The sequence below is a fragment of the Aspergillus puulaauensis genome, chromosome 5 (genome assembly GCF_016861865.1).
Source record: "Aspergillus puulaauensis MK2 DNA, chromosome 5, nearly complete sequence".
Classification (NCBI taxonomy): domain Eukaryota; kingdom Fungi; phylum Ascomycota; class Eurotiomycetes; order Eurotiales; family Aspergillaceae; genus Aspergillus; species Aspergillus puulaauensis.
Genome location: NC_054861.1, coordinates 1,516,702 through 1,534,806, shown reverse-complemented (window position 1 = coordinate 1,534,806; position 18,105 = coordinate 1,516,702). Strand labels below are relative to the sequence as shown.

Sequence of the window (18,105 nt, the reverse complement as noted above, 5' to 3'; positions counted from 1 at the left end):
GTATATATTTATAGGCTCCGGCTCGATGCGTGATGAAAGCGGCTAGACTTTCTATTTTTATTCTTTAGATTTTCTTATCAAAATTGTACGACGTCGAGCAGATAATCGTTTACATGATATGTGGCATGGAAGATTTGATCGAAGAACGGCAGGAGGTTGTATCATGAAGTTCTATATACACACTAACCGGTTTTTAATCACATTTAATCAAACGCCTCATAGTATGTGTCCAAGTGACGGCCTGGAAATAGGAAAATGGAGGAATATGCAAGCGGCTAGAGCTTGACACTCTTGACCAGGTTCTTCTTGATACCGGTGAGTTCACCAGCATAGCCACCGCGGCCCTCGCCACCCTTATAGACTTGACGAACGCTACCCAATTTCTTCTTTTTGTCTTCAAAGCGCATTCTCTTCTTGACACGTGGGTTGCGGTTGAGCTTATTACGCTTAGGTGCAAGACCCTTATTCTTCTCAATTTGGTAGGTGATGGCTCGTTTGCCGTCAGCACCGACCTTTTCTTGGACCTCGACATGACCTCCTTCACGGGCGGCTGCTGCTTGTGCTTCGGCCAAAGCCTTCTTATCCGCCTTCCGCTTGTTGGTGCGGGCTGCAACCATGTCGTAGTAGTCATCATCATCTGATCCGGAATTGTCGCCCTTCCTAAGCTCACTCGCGACCCGGCGATCCTCCTCGTCACTATCGCCGCCTAGCTCTTCAGCACCCGATGCCTTCTGCTTACCACGCTTCTCGGCTTCTGCCATCAAGCGGGCCTGCCGATCCTTCAAGCGCTCACGGTAAGGGATATCCGCATCACCACCGGCATCGCGGCCAGCAGCAGTGCGCTTATTGGATTTCTGTGCAATTTGAGAGGTGTAAAATCGAAGAGAGCGCTTCTGCTTGGCCTTCTCTTCAGCCTCTTTGGCGGTGAGGGCATCCTCATCACCAAAGTCAGAATCATCATCAGCCTTTGACGGCGCCTTCGCCTTCTTGCTAACTCGTTTCCGACCAGGTTCTGTGACGAGGCTTGATAAGCCTGCAAGATTGGCTTCTGTTTCTTCGAGTTTCTTGGCCCTTTGGGCCTCTGCTTCCGTTCTTGCTGCTTCTGCGGCACGTTGTGCCTTTGAAAGCTTCTTCTTCTTCTTGGATACCTTGTTTTCCTTACTCTTGACTTCGGGCACATCGACTTCCATATCACTCTCGCTTTCCTCCTCAACTGGTCCTTGAGACGTTTTCTCAACCGGAGTAATGTCCTTGACAGTTTCCCACAATTTCCGGAGCTTGACGAGTGAGCTCATGACTGGATGTGACCGTAATTGAGCTGGTGATAAGGCTGTAAGGTTGTCCGATTCGTGAGCGGAGCTCAAAAGCATAAAGTACATGCTGACCGCACCGAGATAGGCGGATAAAGCGCGGTACTTGATAACGGCAACGGGAGCATGATCCGCGTCGTCATCTGTAACGGTAGGTCTGACGGCTTTTGCGGCGTTTGCGAGGGTATTGTACGTGGGTTGAAGCTCCGTGAAATCTTTCGCCAAGGGTTCAAATTCGGGGTATCGCGACTTCAGGATTTTCAGTTTTTCCTCACTACTCATGTCGTCCGTGATTTCCAACTGCGGCAAGACCTCAGTCACCGCGCCACTGTCATCTTTCGAGCTGTCTTTGCCAGACTCAGCCCATTCAGCTTCATCGAAACCAAAGTCGTCTTCGTTAATTTCCTGTAGATGCTTCTGTTGTAGCCTCTTCGCCTCTTCCTCCTCTTCAAGAGCATCGGCTTCCGTTTCGATCTGATCAGCGTTGTAGAAATCCTTTCTGGACGAGCCCCAAGCAGCAAGACCCTCTTCCTCATCTTCAGATTCCGCGCCCCCGCTTTGCTTCTTATTTGATTTTGACCCAAATTGGTCTAGGTCATCTTCGTCGTCATACTCGACCTCGTCCATGTCGTCGTCCTCTTCGTCGCTCGGGGACTCATAGCCCAGGATTTCCTCGTCAGATAATTGAAGTGCCTCCTCTAAAGCTCCCGCATTAGCAACGTCGCCCATGGCAGGATATACACTTGCGTTCAACACACCTTCCTCTGCTAGTCTGCGCCGTCTCTTTGCTTCTGGCGCTTCATCGAGCAAAATCTGGTCTCGGCCGGCCTGGAATTCATCTTCAGAATCGTCGAATCGCTCCTCAATGTCGAATTTATGGGGTTCGTCCTTGCCAGTTTTATTCGCAGCTGGCCGACCGCCAGCCTTTCTCTTCTTTCCCATATTTGATTGAGTAGAAATGCGATAATTTCGTTTGAGTGCCTACTTGAGGCCGAAAAATTGATAACTCCGCAATAAAATTTTGGGCGGGACTCTCACCGCCCGCAAAACTCTAGTCTTCAAAAGGAAAGGATCACATGCTTTGATACAATCTTACAATATGTTACAAGTGAATATTAATATGAGCCCCATAACAGTCCTACAATATCGTATTTGACGTATTTCTCGGTCACACAACTTCCGCGGGTTTGCTCCTTCTCCATCTTAAAAACGGCATGATTCAGGATTCAGGAACGGAAGCTGCAACTGAGCTGAACTATCAGCAAGAGCCAGTCAGCCGCTAATATCCCTTAATATCTTTCTTCTTTCCCCTTCTCCCATTCTCTCTTCTTCCTCATGCATCGATCCTTACTCTCTATCTCTTACGACTTGTCTCCCGCGTCCTTAGGGATTTCGGCTGTTCTCGGTGTACTCGTTCTCTATACATTCGTCAAGATGCTTGGCTTCAGTAACCCAAACCAATTTGTCGTGGAGGGTCGGGTGAGTAACTGACATGACGCCGTTATCTTAGCTTCCAAGCCTCGCTAACGAACTTGGCTTTGTAGACGGCGGTGATCACTGGTGGCTCGGAGGGCATGGGCAAGGCCGTGGCCTGCCAGCTCGCAGAGAAAGGAGCCAATGTTGTCATTGTTTCTCGCACCGTCCAGAAGCTTGAAGAGGCCATAGAAGCCATCAAGGTAATTTTGGCCCATATCCGTTGCTCGACGCATGTTGTTGATGTTTTAGCGCTCCGCGACGAATGCCACCAAACAACGGTTTCACTACATTAGTGCGGACCTCACGAAACCTGAAGAATGCGAACGCATTATGACTGAAGTCACTGAATTTAATGATGGCATGCCCCCTGATATCGTTTGGTGCTGCGCTGGATATTGTACTCCTGGGTACTTCATCGAGACACCCCTCCAAACGCTCAAAGACCAGATGGATACTGTTTACTGGACTGCGGCAAACACGGCACATGCAATCTTGAAGAGGTGGCTTGTTCCAGTCAACCCTAGCCACCAGAGGCCACTGCCTCGACGCCATCTTATCTTCACCTGTTCCACCCTCGCCTTTGTACCTATTGCTGGCTATGCGCCATACTCTCCTGCGAAGGCTGCCATACGTTCTCTCTCGGATACGTTGAACCAGGAGATTGAAATCTACAACGGATCGCGTGCCTCGAAAGAACGATCTCGTGCTACTCCTGCCGACGTCAAGATTCACACTGTGTTTCCCATGGGAATTCTCAGTCCGGGATTCGACAATGAGCAGCAGATCAAACCTGATCTTACGAAGCAGCTCGAAGCTGCTGACAAGCCACAGACACCCAAGGAAGTCGCTAGGATTTCCATTGAAGCCATTGAACGAGGCGAATACCTTATTACTACTATGTTTGTCGGAAATTTGATGAAGGGCTCTGCGCTCGGGTCTAGCCCAAGAAACTCTTGGCTCCGCGATACGTTCACTGGCTGGCTTAGCAACCTGGTATTTTTGCAGGTAGTCCCAGACCTTCGGAAGCAGGCTTTTACATGGGGACAAAAGAACGGTGTTCCGACCTCATCTTCAGGTTAGGGATTGGTTTTACCTCACTGGTTTCATTGAAAATGCCGATTCGTTGCCTGGTGTACGGTTGAGATACCCTCGAGCGCCTTCTTTATTTATCTTTATTACTATCGTACATCCTTCTTATCTTATCCCTAAGAATAAAAGCCGCAAATGAAAGTGACTATTGTTCCCCTGCTATTCCTTTTCCCTGCCAACCACCCCTTCTACGATGCAGACATGGGACGGGTTGCCCATTCGATAATAATAGTCGGGCGGGCCTCTGGTATCGACAGGGATCCGGTATATCAACATTCAACTTGTCCAATAGTCTCTCCTAGACCTGGAGCATTGAGGTCATGGCCGTGCCTCAGCATCAGCATTCACAGCCCAGTTTAAAATTTTGCTGCTTGTGACGTCGATGCTTGGGTTCTTTGTCTGAAACAAACTGCCTCTTTGTTGGGTAACCATGGGACAGGTATTCTTTCACTGTTCAGTTTGATGGAAAATAAATATAAAAAGCTCCAAAGATATCGCAGAAGTTCCGTTTTAACATGCTTGCCGAAGGTATATAGAAGCCCTCGGTTTTTGCCAGCATGGATTTCCTTACTGTATTCTTCGTTCTCCCCACTATATCCTCCTATAGTACAAGAGTCAACGTGATATTCTTTTACATGACATGGACCACTCTTGTGCTCTCACATACCGCTTTACGGGTTGAATTGTTCGGCACGTTGCTTGCGCGCCTACTATTCTACCTTTTCCCCTCCCTTGTCTTTTTCATTCTCGACATTGCAGCTCCAGGCACATCCGCTTCCTTCAAAGAGCGAGGTGAATCCGGTCTCCCAACTGGAAGCAAGCGCACCAAGCCTTCGTTGAAGGAACTCAAGATTGCAGGATGGTCGCTCGCTAACTTGGCGCTGGGAATCGTCGTGCAAATGACGATTGAAGCGTTCCTTATAAAAACTCCTAAGTTGCGACCTGCAGTACAGATGGCCATCAGCGTCCCAATGCCTTGGACTGTCACAAAGCAGCTTTTCTGGGGATTTCTTCTTCGAGAGGTATGTACACATCAAGAACAATTCCACCCTACCTAACTTACAACAAGCTAACCTGACATTTTTATATAGATCTTATCATACAGCATCCACCGCTTCGTCCTCCACACCAAAATCCCCGTCTTTTCCCTTGTCGCTCAATTCCACAGAACCTGGTACCATGCCCTCCGCGCCCCGTTTCCCCTAACAGCGCACTACGACCACCCGCTTGTCTACCTCCTCTCAACTTTTATCCCGATGTACATGCCAGTTCTATTCTTCCGTTACCATATGATCACCTTCCTCATATATACGGTCATCATCTCAATTGAAGAAACATTCGCATTCTCTGGATACTATGTGCTGCCAGGTTTCCTGCTGAACTGGGTCGCGCGCCGAACGGAGCTCCATCTTGCCCATGGCGGCAAGACGCACTTTGGGCGCTGGGGCGTCGTTGATCTCCTTGTGGGGACGGGGTGGTATGGTAGTAATAGTTTTGCCGGCTGGGGTGACGATTCAAGCGGCGCAGAGAGTTCAAGGGGTAAAGTTGGCCCTGGGAGAGGGAGGAGGTGAGAGCTTTGCAGTTATTGAGATTTGGGACATTACATGTTTAGTTTGGTGGCGTTGGAGGAGTCTGGGGTTCCCTTTGTTCTATGTTATTGTATAATAGGGAGGCGAATGGTCTCACTTAGTGCCTAGTGGAATCAGAATTATGTTGCGTTTGGGCCGATATGTAATACTTGAATATGGATAGAAGACATTATCACTGCTAGGTAGTTGGGTGAGGATATGAAGTTTCGCGTTGGGACGGGAGTATGTAGAAAGAAAGCTGCAAGTAGAAAATATACAGTTAAGAGGAGAGGAACAACTTAACAGAATTCGAATCCTGATTCTAGAACTTCCATCTAAACTTGGAAATTGACCTAGAGATTGAGAAAATAAGAGTATCATACTAAACATGTAATAACTCCCAGCCCTCTTTTAGAGAAGACACGTAACAGCTGGAAAAGGTGATCATGAATTTTTTTCTTTTCTTTTCTGCTCACACGGCTCATTAGACATGGTGCAAACCAGCCACGCTGGGAGAAACCTGTCTGCGAAAATATACACATAATCGACTCGGAGTCTTCCGGATTTGCCGTGGTCCCCAAGCTAAAACGGATCCTTCGAATCGAGTTACACATTTCATCAGCCGTTCCTCCTGCGCTGCGATAATTGCTCCTCCCCGTGCGGGGAAGCGCCAATTTGCATCTAGCCGCCCCTCACATAATTCCTCCACAAGAACTACCGAACCCGCGGCCGCCGCGTCGCACACATCTACCACTTCATTTCGTGGGGCTTGTCGCCGTTTCGGAGGCTGAAGGAGGCAGCGAGGTAGCTGCCGAGGAAGTTCTCCTTCTTGACGCTGGCCAAGATGGACTGGTCGATAGCCTTCTGGTCGCTAGCACGGGCGCTGGCAACCTTCTTCTTCTGTTCATAGAAAATACGTTAGTTGTCTGATCTGGAGACTGGATGTTCATAGAGCCTAGGTGAATGGCTCTTTTTGTTTTTTGTTCGGAACGTACCTCGGGCTTCTCTCCCTGCTTGAAGAAAGCCTCCTCAGTCTTCTTCTCGTTCTTCTTCTCCTTGGTGAAGTAGCCGGGGGCGGAGACCTTCTCGACGGTCTGGCTGTCAACGCTGCCGATGTCCACGCGCTTGCTGGTGGCGATCACGTAGCGAGCGTTCACCCGTCGGAGGGGAACACCGTTGATCTTGAAGGGACCGGTGACGAGGAGGACACCCTGGTCAAGGTGCTTGAGGAGAATGACGCGCTTGCCACGGAAGCGACCGGCAAGGAGGATGAGGATAGTACCGGGCTGAAGGCTTTCGCGAACCTTGGTGGGACGAACAGTCTTGCGGACCTGTTGAACAAAGCAAAAAAAAAAACCATGTCAGAAGCCTGAACCCATAACATTCACATATGTGTGTATCATTCTTGTCATGAAATCCCGGAGGATGCGGTTTCAATATAAACTCATGGTCTGTCGATTTTATGCCGGTCCTGCCAATTTGTCGCCGAGTTCATTTGACCCTGCGCAACTGTCGCATTCATCCATATGAAACCGCATCCTCCGTTCTTTCCGACATTTGTATTCGTTTTGTACGGGGTGTACTGACTTTCTTGGGCTGCAGCTCGTCATCAACAGGGTACCATTTCTGGGCCTTCTGGGACGGCACAAGCCTCTGGGCCTTTCCAAACTGCTTCGTCGTGCCAACGTCCGACATTTTGGCTGCTGATGACGAAGAAGACCTGAAAAGAAAGTAGGGGGGTGGTTGTCGACGGCGGGTGGTTGTTGGAATTGGTGTGTGACGGGCAACTCACTGTCCAAAGGCGGAGTGGTGAGGTTTGTGGGAACGCAAGCCCTATCAGTTAACCGAAAGGCGCTAGTGCCGATTTGGGCTTACTGATACGGTGGACAGGGAATTGCCACCTTGCGCCTGAGGCATCAAGTACGGGCTACGGCTCCGACCACAACCGTAGTTTGCCTTGAGCTTCCCCGACCCCAAAACACAGAGCGTGCGACTCCAGTGGACTTGGAGCTTCCGAAACTGACGTATCTCCCAAGCTTGTTTCTTCAACCACGACCATCTCACCACTAGAGCTGGCTTAGGGCTTCAGCACTAAGTGAAAACTGACAGATACCTTTACTTCCTCACCTACGTTTCTATTTGCTCCTCCCTCAAAATGTCGATAACGCCGATCATCACATTCAAAGCGGGTACCTGTGACCTCGAGGTGAGTGTTGCCCAAATGGAAAGTGAGATCTGGCGACGTTTGTAGTACTGACTAGGTTCAACGCGCTAGACCCAGTCAGAAAACGTCCAAGTCAAGCCTCAGCAGACGCCGGGGTACCTTTACCTCTATTCCGAAGACGAGCTCATTCATTTCTGCTGGCGCCCTCGAACCGTTCCTCACACAGAACCTGAATTGGACTTGGTAATGGTTCCTTCCGACGGCACATTTACTCCTTACCGCCCCGATGGAAAGCCTACGAACGGCCGAATCTACGTCCTCAAGTTCTCGTCAAGCTCCCAGCGATATCTCTTCTGGCTTCAATCCAAGTCCCAACATGATGAAGACGATCCCTCTTTCTGGAGCGCGAGGGACCTTAAGCTTGGATGGATTGTCAACAAGCTGTTGCAAGGCGACGAAATAGATGTAGAAAGCGAGATTGCGGCTATCCCCAGAGGCAATGGCGATGATGATGAGACAATGGAGGATGTTGAAGGCGTGGACCATGACCCAAGCCATAACCACGGAGGTAGCGGCGGTGGTGCAGGACCGGATGCAACTGGTGGGGATGTGAGAGAGGAAGGACAGGAATCGAGGGAGGGTGGAGCAGATGGTGGAAGAGCGTAAGTTAGGTACATATCACGACGTTCTGTTTTTCGGGTATCATGTCTTCCGTTCGAGCTTTGTGCCGTGGGGGTAGACCTGCCCTTGACAATATGATTTTTTTTTGACTTTTTTTATCATTCATTTCTACTCGAAGAATGTAAACTGACTCTGGCAATCCCCTGACAGTGACAGGACTCGTGGTGCCTCCAATCCTTCAGCTGTGGTACAGGACTTCTTACAATCGCTGGGAGGGAACCAGTCCCAGCAAGCTGAACAACCGTTCACTACATTGCAAGATCTTTTGCCTCCATCGACTACACTGCCCTTCTTGGAGACTCTGGATATCGAAAGGGTTGACAACCTCTTGAAGTTTTTACCCCAAGAGTTACTCATTCTGGCGTTTCAGATGGAGGATCTACCTGCTGCTCAACGCGGCTCCGAAACTGCACAGGAGGTTCTCAGCGCTCTCAATCTCTCGCAAAAAAGGAACATCCTGAGGAGAGTTTTACACTCCCCCCAGTTCACCCAGAGTCTTGCAAGCTTGACTGTGGCCATCAGGGACGGAGGGCTACCTAGCATTAGCGAAGCTCTGAAGATACCAGTCGCAAACGGAGGATTCATGCGTCGAGGGGGCGTTCCGCTTGGGGGTGGTGATGCAATGAAGGCATTCATCCAAGGCGTTCGGGATCATGTTCGGAACGGGACTGAAGGAAATCCCATGGAGACCGACTGATTGATTTGATATTCTGGGTCTATTCCGTCCTTTGTATTTGATGAGCCTGTAGATAATTCCCCGCTATTTTATTGTTGCTCTTGGTGACAAAAGGCCGACGGTGCTGTACATTGTTATTTTTAGGGCTGGCGGGGCCATACTGCAGGCAGCACTGTTTGAAGCAGACGAAAAGGCAAGGCGGTCTTTGCGTTCCTGGCCGTAGGGCAGAGGTTTGGGTCCCGTCATCCACTTATTTATGGTAGAGACGGAATAGAGAAGAATATCCAAATAATCTGAATGAAAACCAGCTAAAATCGTTAGATGCATGCCCTCTATTCTTATATATTGTATTTATCTGCCGAAAGATGCCGGAGAATTAAGAATAGAAATCACAGCCTGCACGGGCAAGGGCGAAAGACAGCCTTAGTGGTCTGGGCGGCGGATCACCGCCGCTCGAGGAGACACCCGGCCATACAGAGTCAACATCCCGCCAACCGCCCCGTTTTGGCCGCTCCTGGCTCAAGACTAGACGATCGCGGGAATCCGGAGAAGACACCTCAGCTGCGCGAATTCTCACAATCGTTGCCTTCGTTTTACTGACCTACTTTCTTTTCGTGTTTCTTTCGCTGCCCCTTCTACTTGTCTTTATCCCGCTCCCGCTTCCTTGGCCGCGCCAGACGTCCGACTGCGACTGTGCGTGTTATTTCTCATTTTTTTGCGACTCCGTACAACATATTGAACCCCGTTCTCGATTACCGTGCCATCGCCGCAGCTTGCGATGCCTGTGCTCGGCTGGTGAATCGATTTTGCCCACCATGGCGTCGAATAGCCATGACCGCGGCTCTAACGACCAGAATGATTTCACCCACCACTCAATCCCCTTACAGGATCTCTCCGACCACCAGGAACGAACAGGACGACTGGGAAGCCGGCTATTTTCTGGTCGCTCGTTGACCGAAAGAGGACGGACGTATGAACGATTAACGAACGATTCACCGGTTGAATATGGAAGCCATGCCACGCATTCGCTCTCTACCGAGGACGCGAGTCAATTCTCCACCTCAGAGATCGGGGCATTTGCGATAGCGACTTCATTTGGAGGACACAGTCGAGATTCATTAGGACCTGATGGGGACGATGAACACTCACATAGTTTCGGCTCTAACGAAGTCGAGCACCCTCATTCCTCCGAACCATACGGCGATACCGCTCCATTGACAAGTGCCGCTAATATGCAACATATTAGCGGCGCATCCGCCACCCCCCGCACCAGCGGTTCGCGCGATCGATCGAATACACCCTCCGTTCGATTTGAAAATGGCCACATGGGACCACGTTTGGGAGATGACCTGCACAATGTTGAGGCCGGCTACAGTGGGAGACGTCGCGGGGAGAGCGTCTCGAGAGACGGCGGCCGTTCGCTATCCCCTTCGGTTTCCGGGTCGGCGCTGCAGCGTGCAAGTTCGATGGTGAAGACCGTCTCCCAACGTGTCGTGAACTTGAGTAATGAACCGGAGGTGGTGGAACAGTCGCTCTCGAGGGAATCCCATAAAAGTTCACGCATGGAGGCACCGCCAGCCCTTCCCTCCCTTCCGGATTATGCCCACGATGCGCCGTCGACGGCCTCGTTAAGTGAAGGAATCTCTAGGGAGAAATCAACGAACAAGGCATGGCGAGGACTGAGCAATCCCTTGAGGGGTAAGGCGCTTGGCATACTTGGTCCAGATAATGCAATTAGGACTTGGTTGTGCGATATTCTCGTTCATCCGTTTACAGAACCTTTCGTCCTGGTCGTCATCGTTATTCAGACGATCCTATTAACCATTGAATCTGCGAAATCGGATTTCGATATCTCATCGATCTGGGGTGCCAGGGGTATTATGGACTATCTCTACATCGTGATTTTCATCATCTACACCATTGAACTTGTTGCTAAAATCCTAGTTTCTGGGTTCTTTTTCAACCCAGTCGAGTACAGCACAATAGATCGGTCAAAAGGACTTGGTAATGCACTGTTAGAGAAAGGGAAAAATCTTATCACGCCACAACGGCAATTTTCGACCAAGAAAGCATCAGTGCAGCCAGAGCCCCAGCAAGCTTCAATTTTACGAACATTCACAGGCGGGTTAAACCAGATGGAGCAGCAGCTGGCTGATGATCCTCTCCAAAAACGCCGCATCAGACTTGCGCACCGCGCTTTTCTCCGGCATTCTTTCAACCGACTAGATTTTGTCGCGGTGGTTGCCTACTGGGTGAGTTTTGCGCTTGCCTTAGGGGGAGCAGATAATGCACATCGGCTTTATGTCTTCCGGATGCTCAGCTGTCTTCGGATTCTACGTCTCCTAGCGTTGACCAGCGGGACCTCGGTATGTTTCTAAACGTTTGGCGTGTCTGGGTATATCTGATAACTGACTGCAATACTGTAGATTATTCTTCGAAGCTTGAAGAAGGCTGCTCCCTTGCTGGTCCACGTTGCTTTTCTGATAGGGTTCTTTTGGCTCTTGTTTGCAATTGTAGGCATTCAAAGCTTCAAATCAAGTTTTCGAAGAACGTGTGTTTGGGATGGTTCCCCATATGGCGTGGAAGATTTCACTATGAATGATCCGGACGACCATGTCCAATTTTGCGGTGGCTATATGGCACTAAACGGCAGCTTGATGTCTTGGATCAAATCTGACGGCAACCCTAGCTTTGGCAACCCAAAAGGATATATTTGCCCTAAGGGTTCCCAGTGCGTTGAAGGCGACAACCCTTATAGTGGGACTTTGAGTTTCGATAACATCGCGAATTCACTCGAGCTTGTGTTTGTGATAATGAGCTCAAATACCTTCACAGATCTACTTTATTACACAACCGACAGCGATTACCTCGTATCAGCGCTTTTCTTTGTCAGCGGATTTATAATACTGAGTTTATGGCTGGTAAACTTGTTGGTCGCGGTCATTACTCACTCATTCCAGGTTATTCGTGAAGAAAGCAAGCGCAGTGCTTTCGCATCTCAGAAGGTCGAGGCAGATAACGAGGAGGATGAGTCGTCGCGGAAAACCAGTGCATTGAAGCGCTTATACAACTGGACATACTGGTTCTGGATTGTCATCATAATCTATGACCTTGTTGTCCAGGCTATGAGGAACAACGACCGGAGCGGGCAAACGGAGGATTTTATCAACACTAACGAGATTGTTGTCACACTTGTTTTGCTCGGTGAGATTATACTGCGGTTCATCACAGACTGGCGGAAGTTCCATCTCAGCCGCCGTAACTGGTTCGATTTGGCGCTTGCTATCATCACCAGCGTTATTCAAATCCCCGCTATCAGATACTCGGGACGGCCGTATGAGGTCCTCACCCTTTTTCAGATCCTCCGAGTTTATCGCGTTGTCCTAGCGTTTTCCGTCACGAGGAATCTGATTATGCTCGTTTTCCGCAACGCCAGCGGTTTAATTAACTTGATTCTCTTCGTGTTCCTGATGACATTCCTTGCATCCATATTCGCGACACAGCTCTTCCGCGGTCAGATTGATGAGAGATCTGATGATGAGATTAAATTTGATAATATCTACAACTCGTTTATCGGAATGTATCGGATTTTGAGCAGCGAGAATTGGACCGAAACGCTTTACTCGGTTGTCTCTCACTCGCATGAATACGGCACTTCGTGGATTTCAGCGACGTTCTTGATTTTATGGTTCATTTTGGCCAATTTTATTATTCTTAATATGTTCATTGCGGTCATCCAGGAGAGCTTTGACGTATCCGAGGACGAAAAGCGCCTTCACCAAGTCCGAGCCTTTTTGGAACAGAAACAGATCAATGGTGCATCTCAAGGAAACCTGTCACTTTCGAAAATTTTCCAACTAGGAAGGGGTTCATCTCGCTATAGGGACCCGCTGGACCATGGCCCGGCGGCGGTGGATATGCTCATGAAGGACGCGGTTGTACGCGAGTTTCTCGAAGAGGAGATGTCATCCGAGAACGAGCATCGGGATCAGCCTTCGTTGGAACGAAGCGCAACTGCCGGGGAAGGGCTCATAGAGCCACCCGGAGTATTGTCACGCGCCTGGGAAACGATTTCGAGAACAATCATACGGCGAGAGCCTAACCCGTTTTACACAAGATTGAAGATTCCACGGGGCTACGAAGAACTGGACCCCCAAAAAATGGCCCAAGAGGTGGTCTGGGCAGAAAAGAAGAGAAAGCAAGCGCAAAAGGACTACCTGATAGAACATCCGAACTACAACACATCCTTGTTCTTATTTAAGCCGGATAACCCGGTTCGAAGGATGTGTCAAAGAATTGTAGGTCCGGGCCGTGGAGTCCAGCGCGTGGAGGGGGTCGAACCGTACAGGCCTCTGTGGTATGCCTTCTCTGGCTTCGTTTATGCTGCTATTGTCGCGATGGTTATCCTCGCTTGCATCACCACGCCTATCTACCAGTGGAAATACTTGGATTCGGGTAGAAACTGGTTCATATGGACCGACCTTGGGTTTGCTATCTTGTTTACCATAGAAGCAATAATTAAGGTGGTTGCGGATGGGTTTTTCTGGACGCCCAATGCGTACTTGCGTTCATCATGGGGCTTCATCGACGGAATTGTCTTGGTCACTCTTTGGGTCAGCGTCGTGAATTCTTTGAGAGAAGAGAAAGCCACCTCTAGGGCCATCGGGGCATTCAAAGCACTGAGGGCGCTGAGGTTGCTTAACTTCAGCGACAGTGCTAAAAACACCTTTCATTCGGTCATAATCCTTGGAGGATGGAAAGTTATTGCCGTACGAACCTCCCCCCTAACTCCCATTTTGTAAATGCTTTTGTACTGACATCCGCTTAAGGCTGCCTCGGTCTCGATGAGTTTTCTGATCCCGTTCGCGATCTACGGTGTTACACTGTTCCGTGGACAAATGGTGAAATGCAATGACGACGAATTTCAGGGAAATTTAGATGGCTGCGTTGGCGAATTTATGAGTTCACCATTCAATTGGGATGTTCTGGCACCCCGAGTTGCATCGAACCCTTACTATGACTTTGACAATTTCGGACATTCGCTCTTCATTCTCTTCCAGATTGTTTCCCAGGAAGGGTGGACGGACGTTCAGACAAGCGCGATGAGCGTTACAGGGGTTGGCGAACAACCACGGGAATCTGCGGCTCCCGAAAACGGGCTGTTTTTCATTGTGTTCAATTTGCTCGGTGCTGTCTTTGTCTTGACTCTGTTTGTGTCTGTGTTCATGCGTAACTACACGGAGCAAACTGGAGTTGCTTTCTTGACCGCCGAGCAGCGATCTTGGCTTGAATTGAAGAAGCTACTCAAGCAAGTTTCGCCCTCCAAGCGGAGGTCTACCGAGAAATCTACGACCTGGAGACAGTGGGCTTATCGAGTCGCCTACAAGAAGCATGGCCCCTGGGCGAATTGCGTGACCGTCATTCTTGTGTTGCACCTCCTCCTGCTGATACTTGAGTATTACCATGAGAATCCTACTTGGGACACGATTCGAGACAGTTTATTTTTCGTGTTCAACTTTTTCTATCTCGGGAACGTCATCGTGCGACTGGCTGGACTGGGCTGGCACCGGTTCAGTAGAAGCTCGTGGGATCTTTACGCTTTGCTTGTTGTTCCTGCCACTATGATTACGGCAATCTTGAACTTCGCATTGAAGCCCCAGGAAGAGCAAGCAGTTATGGTGCTGAGCAAACTATGCCTTGTCGCCATTACATTGCTACTTATTCCCCGCAACAATCAGCTCGATCAATTGTTCAAAACGGCCGCGGCTAGTTTAACATCCATTGGGAACCTGTTAGCAACCTGGTTTGTGCTGTTCCTTGTTTACGCAATTGCAATGAACCAGGCTTTCGGTATGACGAAGTTCGGCGGCGAAAGCGTAACCGGAAACACAAACTTCCGAGATATTCCAAGAGCCCTGATCTTGCTTTTCCGTACGAGTTGCGGCGAGGGATGGAACGAACTTATGGAGGACTTTGCGCAGATGGAACCGCCGTTCTGTGCCGATAACAGTGATGACATGTCCCAGAACGACTGCGGAAGCAAGCCTTGGGCACGAGCGCTGTTCATATCATGGAATATCATCAGCATGTATATCTTCGTTTCCCTTTTTGTCTCTCTTATTTTTGAGAGCTTCTCCTATGTCTACCAACGAAGTAGTGGCCTCTACGTGATTAGCCGGGAAGAGCTCCGCCGTTTCAAACAGGCATGGGCCGAATACGACCCTGATGGCACCGGCTATATAACTAAGGAACAGTTCCCACGACTATTAAGGGTATGCCGACCAACCCATCTTTCCCTCAGAATCGAGCTAACGAGTGACAGGAACTTACCGGCAAATTCGAAGTGCGCATATACCAGGGGGATTTCATGGTTCCACGCATTCTAGATGAATGTAAAGTCGACAAGCGCGACTCACTCCTTGCGCATCGGAGAGTCTTCGAAGGTGTTGACTTGGACAAGCTGGCTAGGATCATCCGCAAAATCCCAGTCAACACCGTGCGGGAACGGCGGCAGCGACTCAACCAACTTTACGAAGAGGTCTTGGTGTCTGCTGATCTGGTGCATGGCATTTCATTCGACTCCTTGCTTATGATCCTCGCGCACTACAATGTGATCAGTGACAGCAAGAGCCTCAGACTTGAAGAGTTCTTACGGCGCCGCGCAAAGTTGCAGCGCGTGGAGGAGGCGGTCCGTCGTAACACGGTGATTGATTTCTTCAAGACTCTCAACGCTGCTCGGGAATTCCGAAGAAAGGTTGACCATAAACGATCTGCTCGGATGACCTTTGTGCCCCAATTCAATGTCCCTGAGATCTATGTGGATGATGAATCGCAGTATAACCAGCAGCCCCACGAGACGCCGCGGGAAGCTGGCCCAAGTGGGATGGAGCCGTCGATGCTCTCCCCGTCATCGCCGGGCCGAGGACAAGCTGGTCCGTCACAGCTTCCTCGGATTGACACTAACGTGGGAGGCCGATTGAATTCCGAAGCCAGCTCACCGTCGGAGTGGTCTAATATTAGCATCTCCCTATCCCCTGGCCGGGAAAGAGCGCACACAACAAGTTCGTATGATCCTCCTGCCACACCTGGCGGGGGAACCTCTGCAACATCCGAACATTCGCGACACAATAGTGCGATGACTGTGTCGGACGTGATGCAGTCATTCGGCGATTCCGCCTGGGGCGAGAGTATCCGACGCAGTTTCACGCAGCGGCGTAGATCAGGGGACGAAACATGATGGACCGCTGAAGTGAGATGAAACGAAGCATGATGATACCCAGAGCTCTCGACGAGTAATCGAGAGCACGATACTATACATATTTACTTGGCTGTTTTTATGCTGTAAACTACATGACATTTTTTTTGGCTGCGATTATACAGCCCCAAGGCTCAAGACCGTCCGTGCATTTCGTTTCTTGCTCTATATTTGTCTATGCTTGCAGATGTTTATGTTTACGCCGTCCGTTTTGCTTTGCGACTTTTAAGTGCGTTTGTGAATATTTGGCTGGAATGCATAGCAATGGCGTACTGGCGTGCTTATCTAGAGAATCCTCGTACCGCTGAAAATACTGCCTCTGACGTTCGTATCTTTAAGTTGGCCCCTTGCGTGGTAGAATTGTCTGTGCTGGCCGAGTCTGTGTGTGAAGGCGACTACCGAATGCGGAAGCTGCCTTCAAAAGTGACCATGGCCCCTCCCGTCTTCATCATCTGCAACACTTTCCAGCTTCCTTCCTCTCCCCAGCTGTCAGGTTTTTATCGCTGTTTTCATACAAATCCATCGCTCCACATTCTTGCTACAATTTATATTGTTGCATCGCTCTCATGGAAGCCCTTTTTCCCGTTCCCCCCTCCTCCCTGGCGCCGGACTACTTTCTCCTAGATCGCGCGTGCCTTGCCGAAAGTGAGTCGTTCATAGATACTTAATCCGTGCCTTTCGAACCCTTGTCCCAAACAGGGCGTTCTTAAAACCCCAAGATTCCTACTTGCGGGTCGCCACCTTTCTGGATTTAATCTGCTACGCTGGCGCCTGTCCGAAGCGTTGGATCTGACCCTGGACAATCTGACACGACACGCTTCCTTGTTTCAACTCCAGTCCGCCATATACTCCGAGTTTCATCTCCGTCATCTTACTTCTCCTGCAGAACATCTCTGACCATCTTCTCCGGACTTTGTTATCTTCTGCCTTCTGATATCTGGAGCCCGTCGCATCAGTTCAAATATATGCGGGGTCGGCTCTTAACGATTGCGATACCTCTCCAACATATATTGTGATCTATCCAGCAACCCGGGACAGCCCACCAAACCACAAAGAAACTCAAGTCTCTGCGTCATTTTCTCCCAAAATGCGTCCAAGCCAGGCTTCCGCCCCGAGTCTTTCGCTCCTATACACTTCATTCCAACCCCGCCCCGAGGAGGACACTGCCAACAATAACAACAACCATCCCTACAACTTCAAAGAGTATTATTGTTCTACAACTTCAGCTCCGACCAGTCCACTCAGCTCTACATCCACAATAACAAGCTCTAGCCCAACACTTTCCTCATCACCGACCTCTCCATCTTTATCACCAACTTCTCTTCACCATATCCGCAACCCCCGCTCAATATCCGATAAACTCAACCCCTCCAGCCCCAGCTACAACCACAACCATGGCACAGGAATTATCCTACGTCGCCGCCCTTCAAATATCGATACAGCCCTCAGACAAGAGCGCTCACGAGCTAGTCTCAATACAATCGAGAGACAGGGCCTTGATCTTCTAGAACCGCGCCCCGTGGATCTAGATACCGTCGGGATTAATACCCAGATGCAGTTACATACCTCACAGACCCGGCTTCCGGTCCATGATTGCCGAGATCATGGTCGGCTGTCATCTGGCTCACAGGAGGGCCTGGATAGAGTACGGCTCTCCCAACCGAAGTTTGTTATGGGTGGGATATTTGAAGTGATGGAAGGGAGCGGGTAAATGACGACTCTTTTCTTTCGGTTATCTTTTTTTCCCTTTTTCTTTCTCGCTTCTATCTGGCCATGGACCACTTCTGAACTGCTTCATCAGGCTTTTCCCTTAGGGTCAGGGTGTGTAAGGGCATTTACATACCTGTCACGGTCTGCGGCAGAACAGTTATCCCTCAAATCTATAA

At 49.7% G+C, this 18,105-nt stretch overlaps 7 protein-coding genes across 7 annotated transcripts; 5 read left to right on the top strand and 2 right to left on the bottom strand.

Annotated features, from left to right (window-relative positions):
* Window positions 1-275: 275 nt before the first annotated feature.
* Window positions 276-2,252, bottom strand: APUU_50584S (something about silencing 10 family protein; the record flags this gene model as incomplete). The annotated part of the gene is made up of 2 exons (XM_041705598.1): window positions 276-2,008; window positions 2,069-2,252. The coding sequence occupies 2 exons, from the start codon at window positions 2,250-2,252 to the stop codon at window positions 276-278; spliced, it is 1,917 nt and encodes a 638-aa protein (XP_041558067.1).
* A 393-nt stretch (window positions 2,253-2,645) lies between these two features.
* ksrA (3-dehydrosphinganine reductase) lies at window positions 2,646-3,866 on the top strand (the record flags this gene model as incomplete). The annotated part of the gene is made up of 3 exons (XM_041705597.1): window positions 2,646-2,789; window positions 2,855-2,986; window positions 3,036-3,866. The coding sequence occupies 3 exons, from the start codon at window positions 2,646-2,648 to the stop codon at window positions 3,864-3,866; spliced, it is 1,107 nt and encodes a 368-aa protein (XP_041558066.1).
* A 566-nt stretch (window positions 3,867-4,432) lies between these two features.
* Window positions 4,433-5,446, top strand: APUU_50582A (sterol desaturase family protein; the record flags this gene model as incomplete). The annotated part of the gene is made up of 2 exons (XM_041705594.1): window positions 4,433-4,897; window positions 4,967-5,446. 2 exons carry the CDS (start codon window positions 4,433-4,435, stop codon window positions 5,444-5,446), a joined length of 945 nt encoding a protein of 314 aa, XP_041558065.1.
* Window positions 5,447-6,190: 744 nt separating this feature from the next.
* Window positions 6,191-7,138, bottom strand: APUU_50581S (60S ribosomal protein eL6; the record flags this gene model as incomplete). Its single annotated transcript, XM_041705593.1, has 3 exons — window positions 6,191-6,343; window positions 6,439-6,774; window positions 7,031-7,138. The coding sequence occupies 3 exons, from the start codon at window positions 7,136-7,138 to the stop codon at window positions 6,191-6,193; spliced, it is 597 nt and encodes a 198-aa protein (XP_041558064.1).
* Window positions 7,139-7,598: 460 nt separating this feature from the next.
* On the top strand, window positions 7,599-8,985 carry APUU_50580A (uncharacterized protein; the record flags this gene model as incomplete). The annotated part of the gene is made up of 3 exons (XM_041705592.1): window positions 7,599-7,649; window positions 7,719-8,269; window positions 8,439-8,985. 3 exons carry the CDS (start codon window positions 7,599-7,601, stop codon window positions 8,983-8,985), a joined length of 1,149 nt encoding a protein of 382 aa, XP_041558063.1.
* Window positions 8,986-9,779: 794 nt separating this feature from the next.
* Window positions 9,780-16,201, top strand: cch1 (calcium channel protein CCH1; the record flags this gene model as incomplete). The annotated part of the gene is made up of 4 exons (XM_041705591.1): window positions 9,780-11,330; window positions 11,391-13,733; window positions 13,794-15,236; window positions 15,287-16,201. The coding sequence occupies 4 exons, from the start codon at window positions 9,780-9,782 to the stop codon at window positions 16,199-16,201; spliced, it is 6,252 nt and encodes a 2,083-aa protein (XP_041558062.1).
* A 1,105-nt stretch (window positions 16,202-17,306) lies between these two features.
* Window positions 17,307-17,930, top strand: APUU_50578A (uncharacterized protein; the record flags this gene model as incomplete). Its single annotated transcript, XM_041705590.1, has 1 exon — window positions 17,307-17,930. One exon carries the CDS (start codon window positions 17,307-17,309, stop codon window positions 17,928-17,930), a length of 624 nt encoding a protein of 207 aa, XP_041558061.1.
* Window positions 17,931-18,105: the final 175 nt, after the last annotated feature.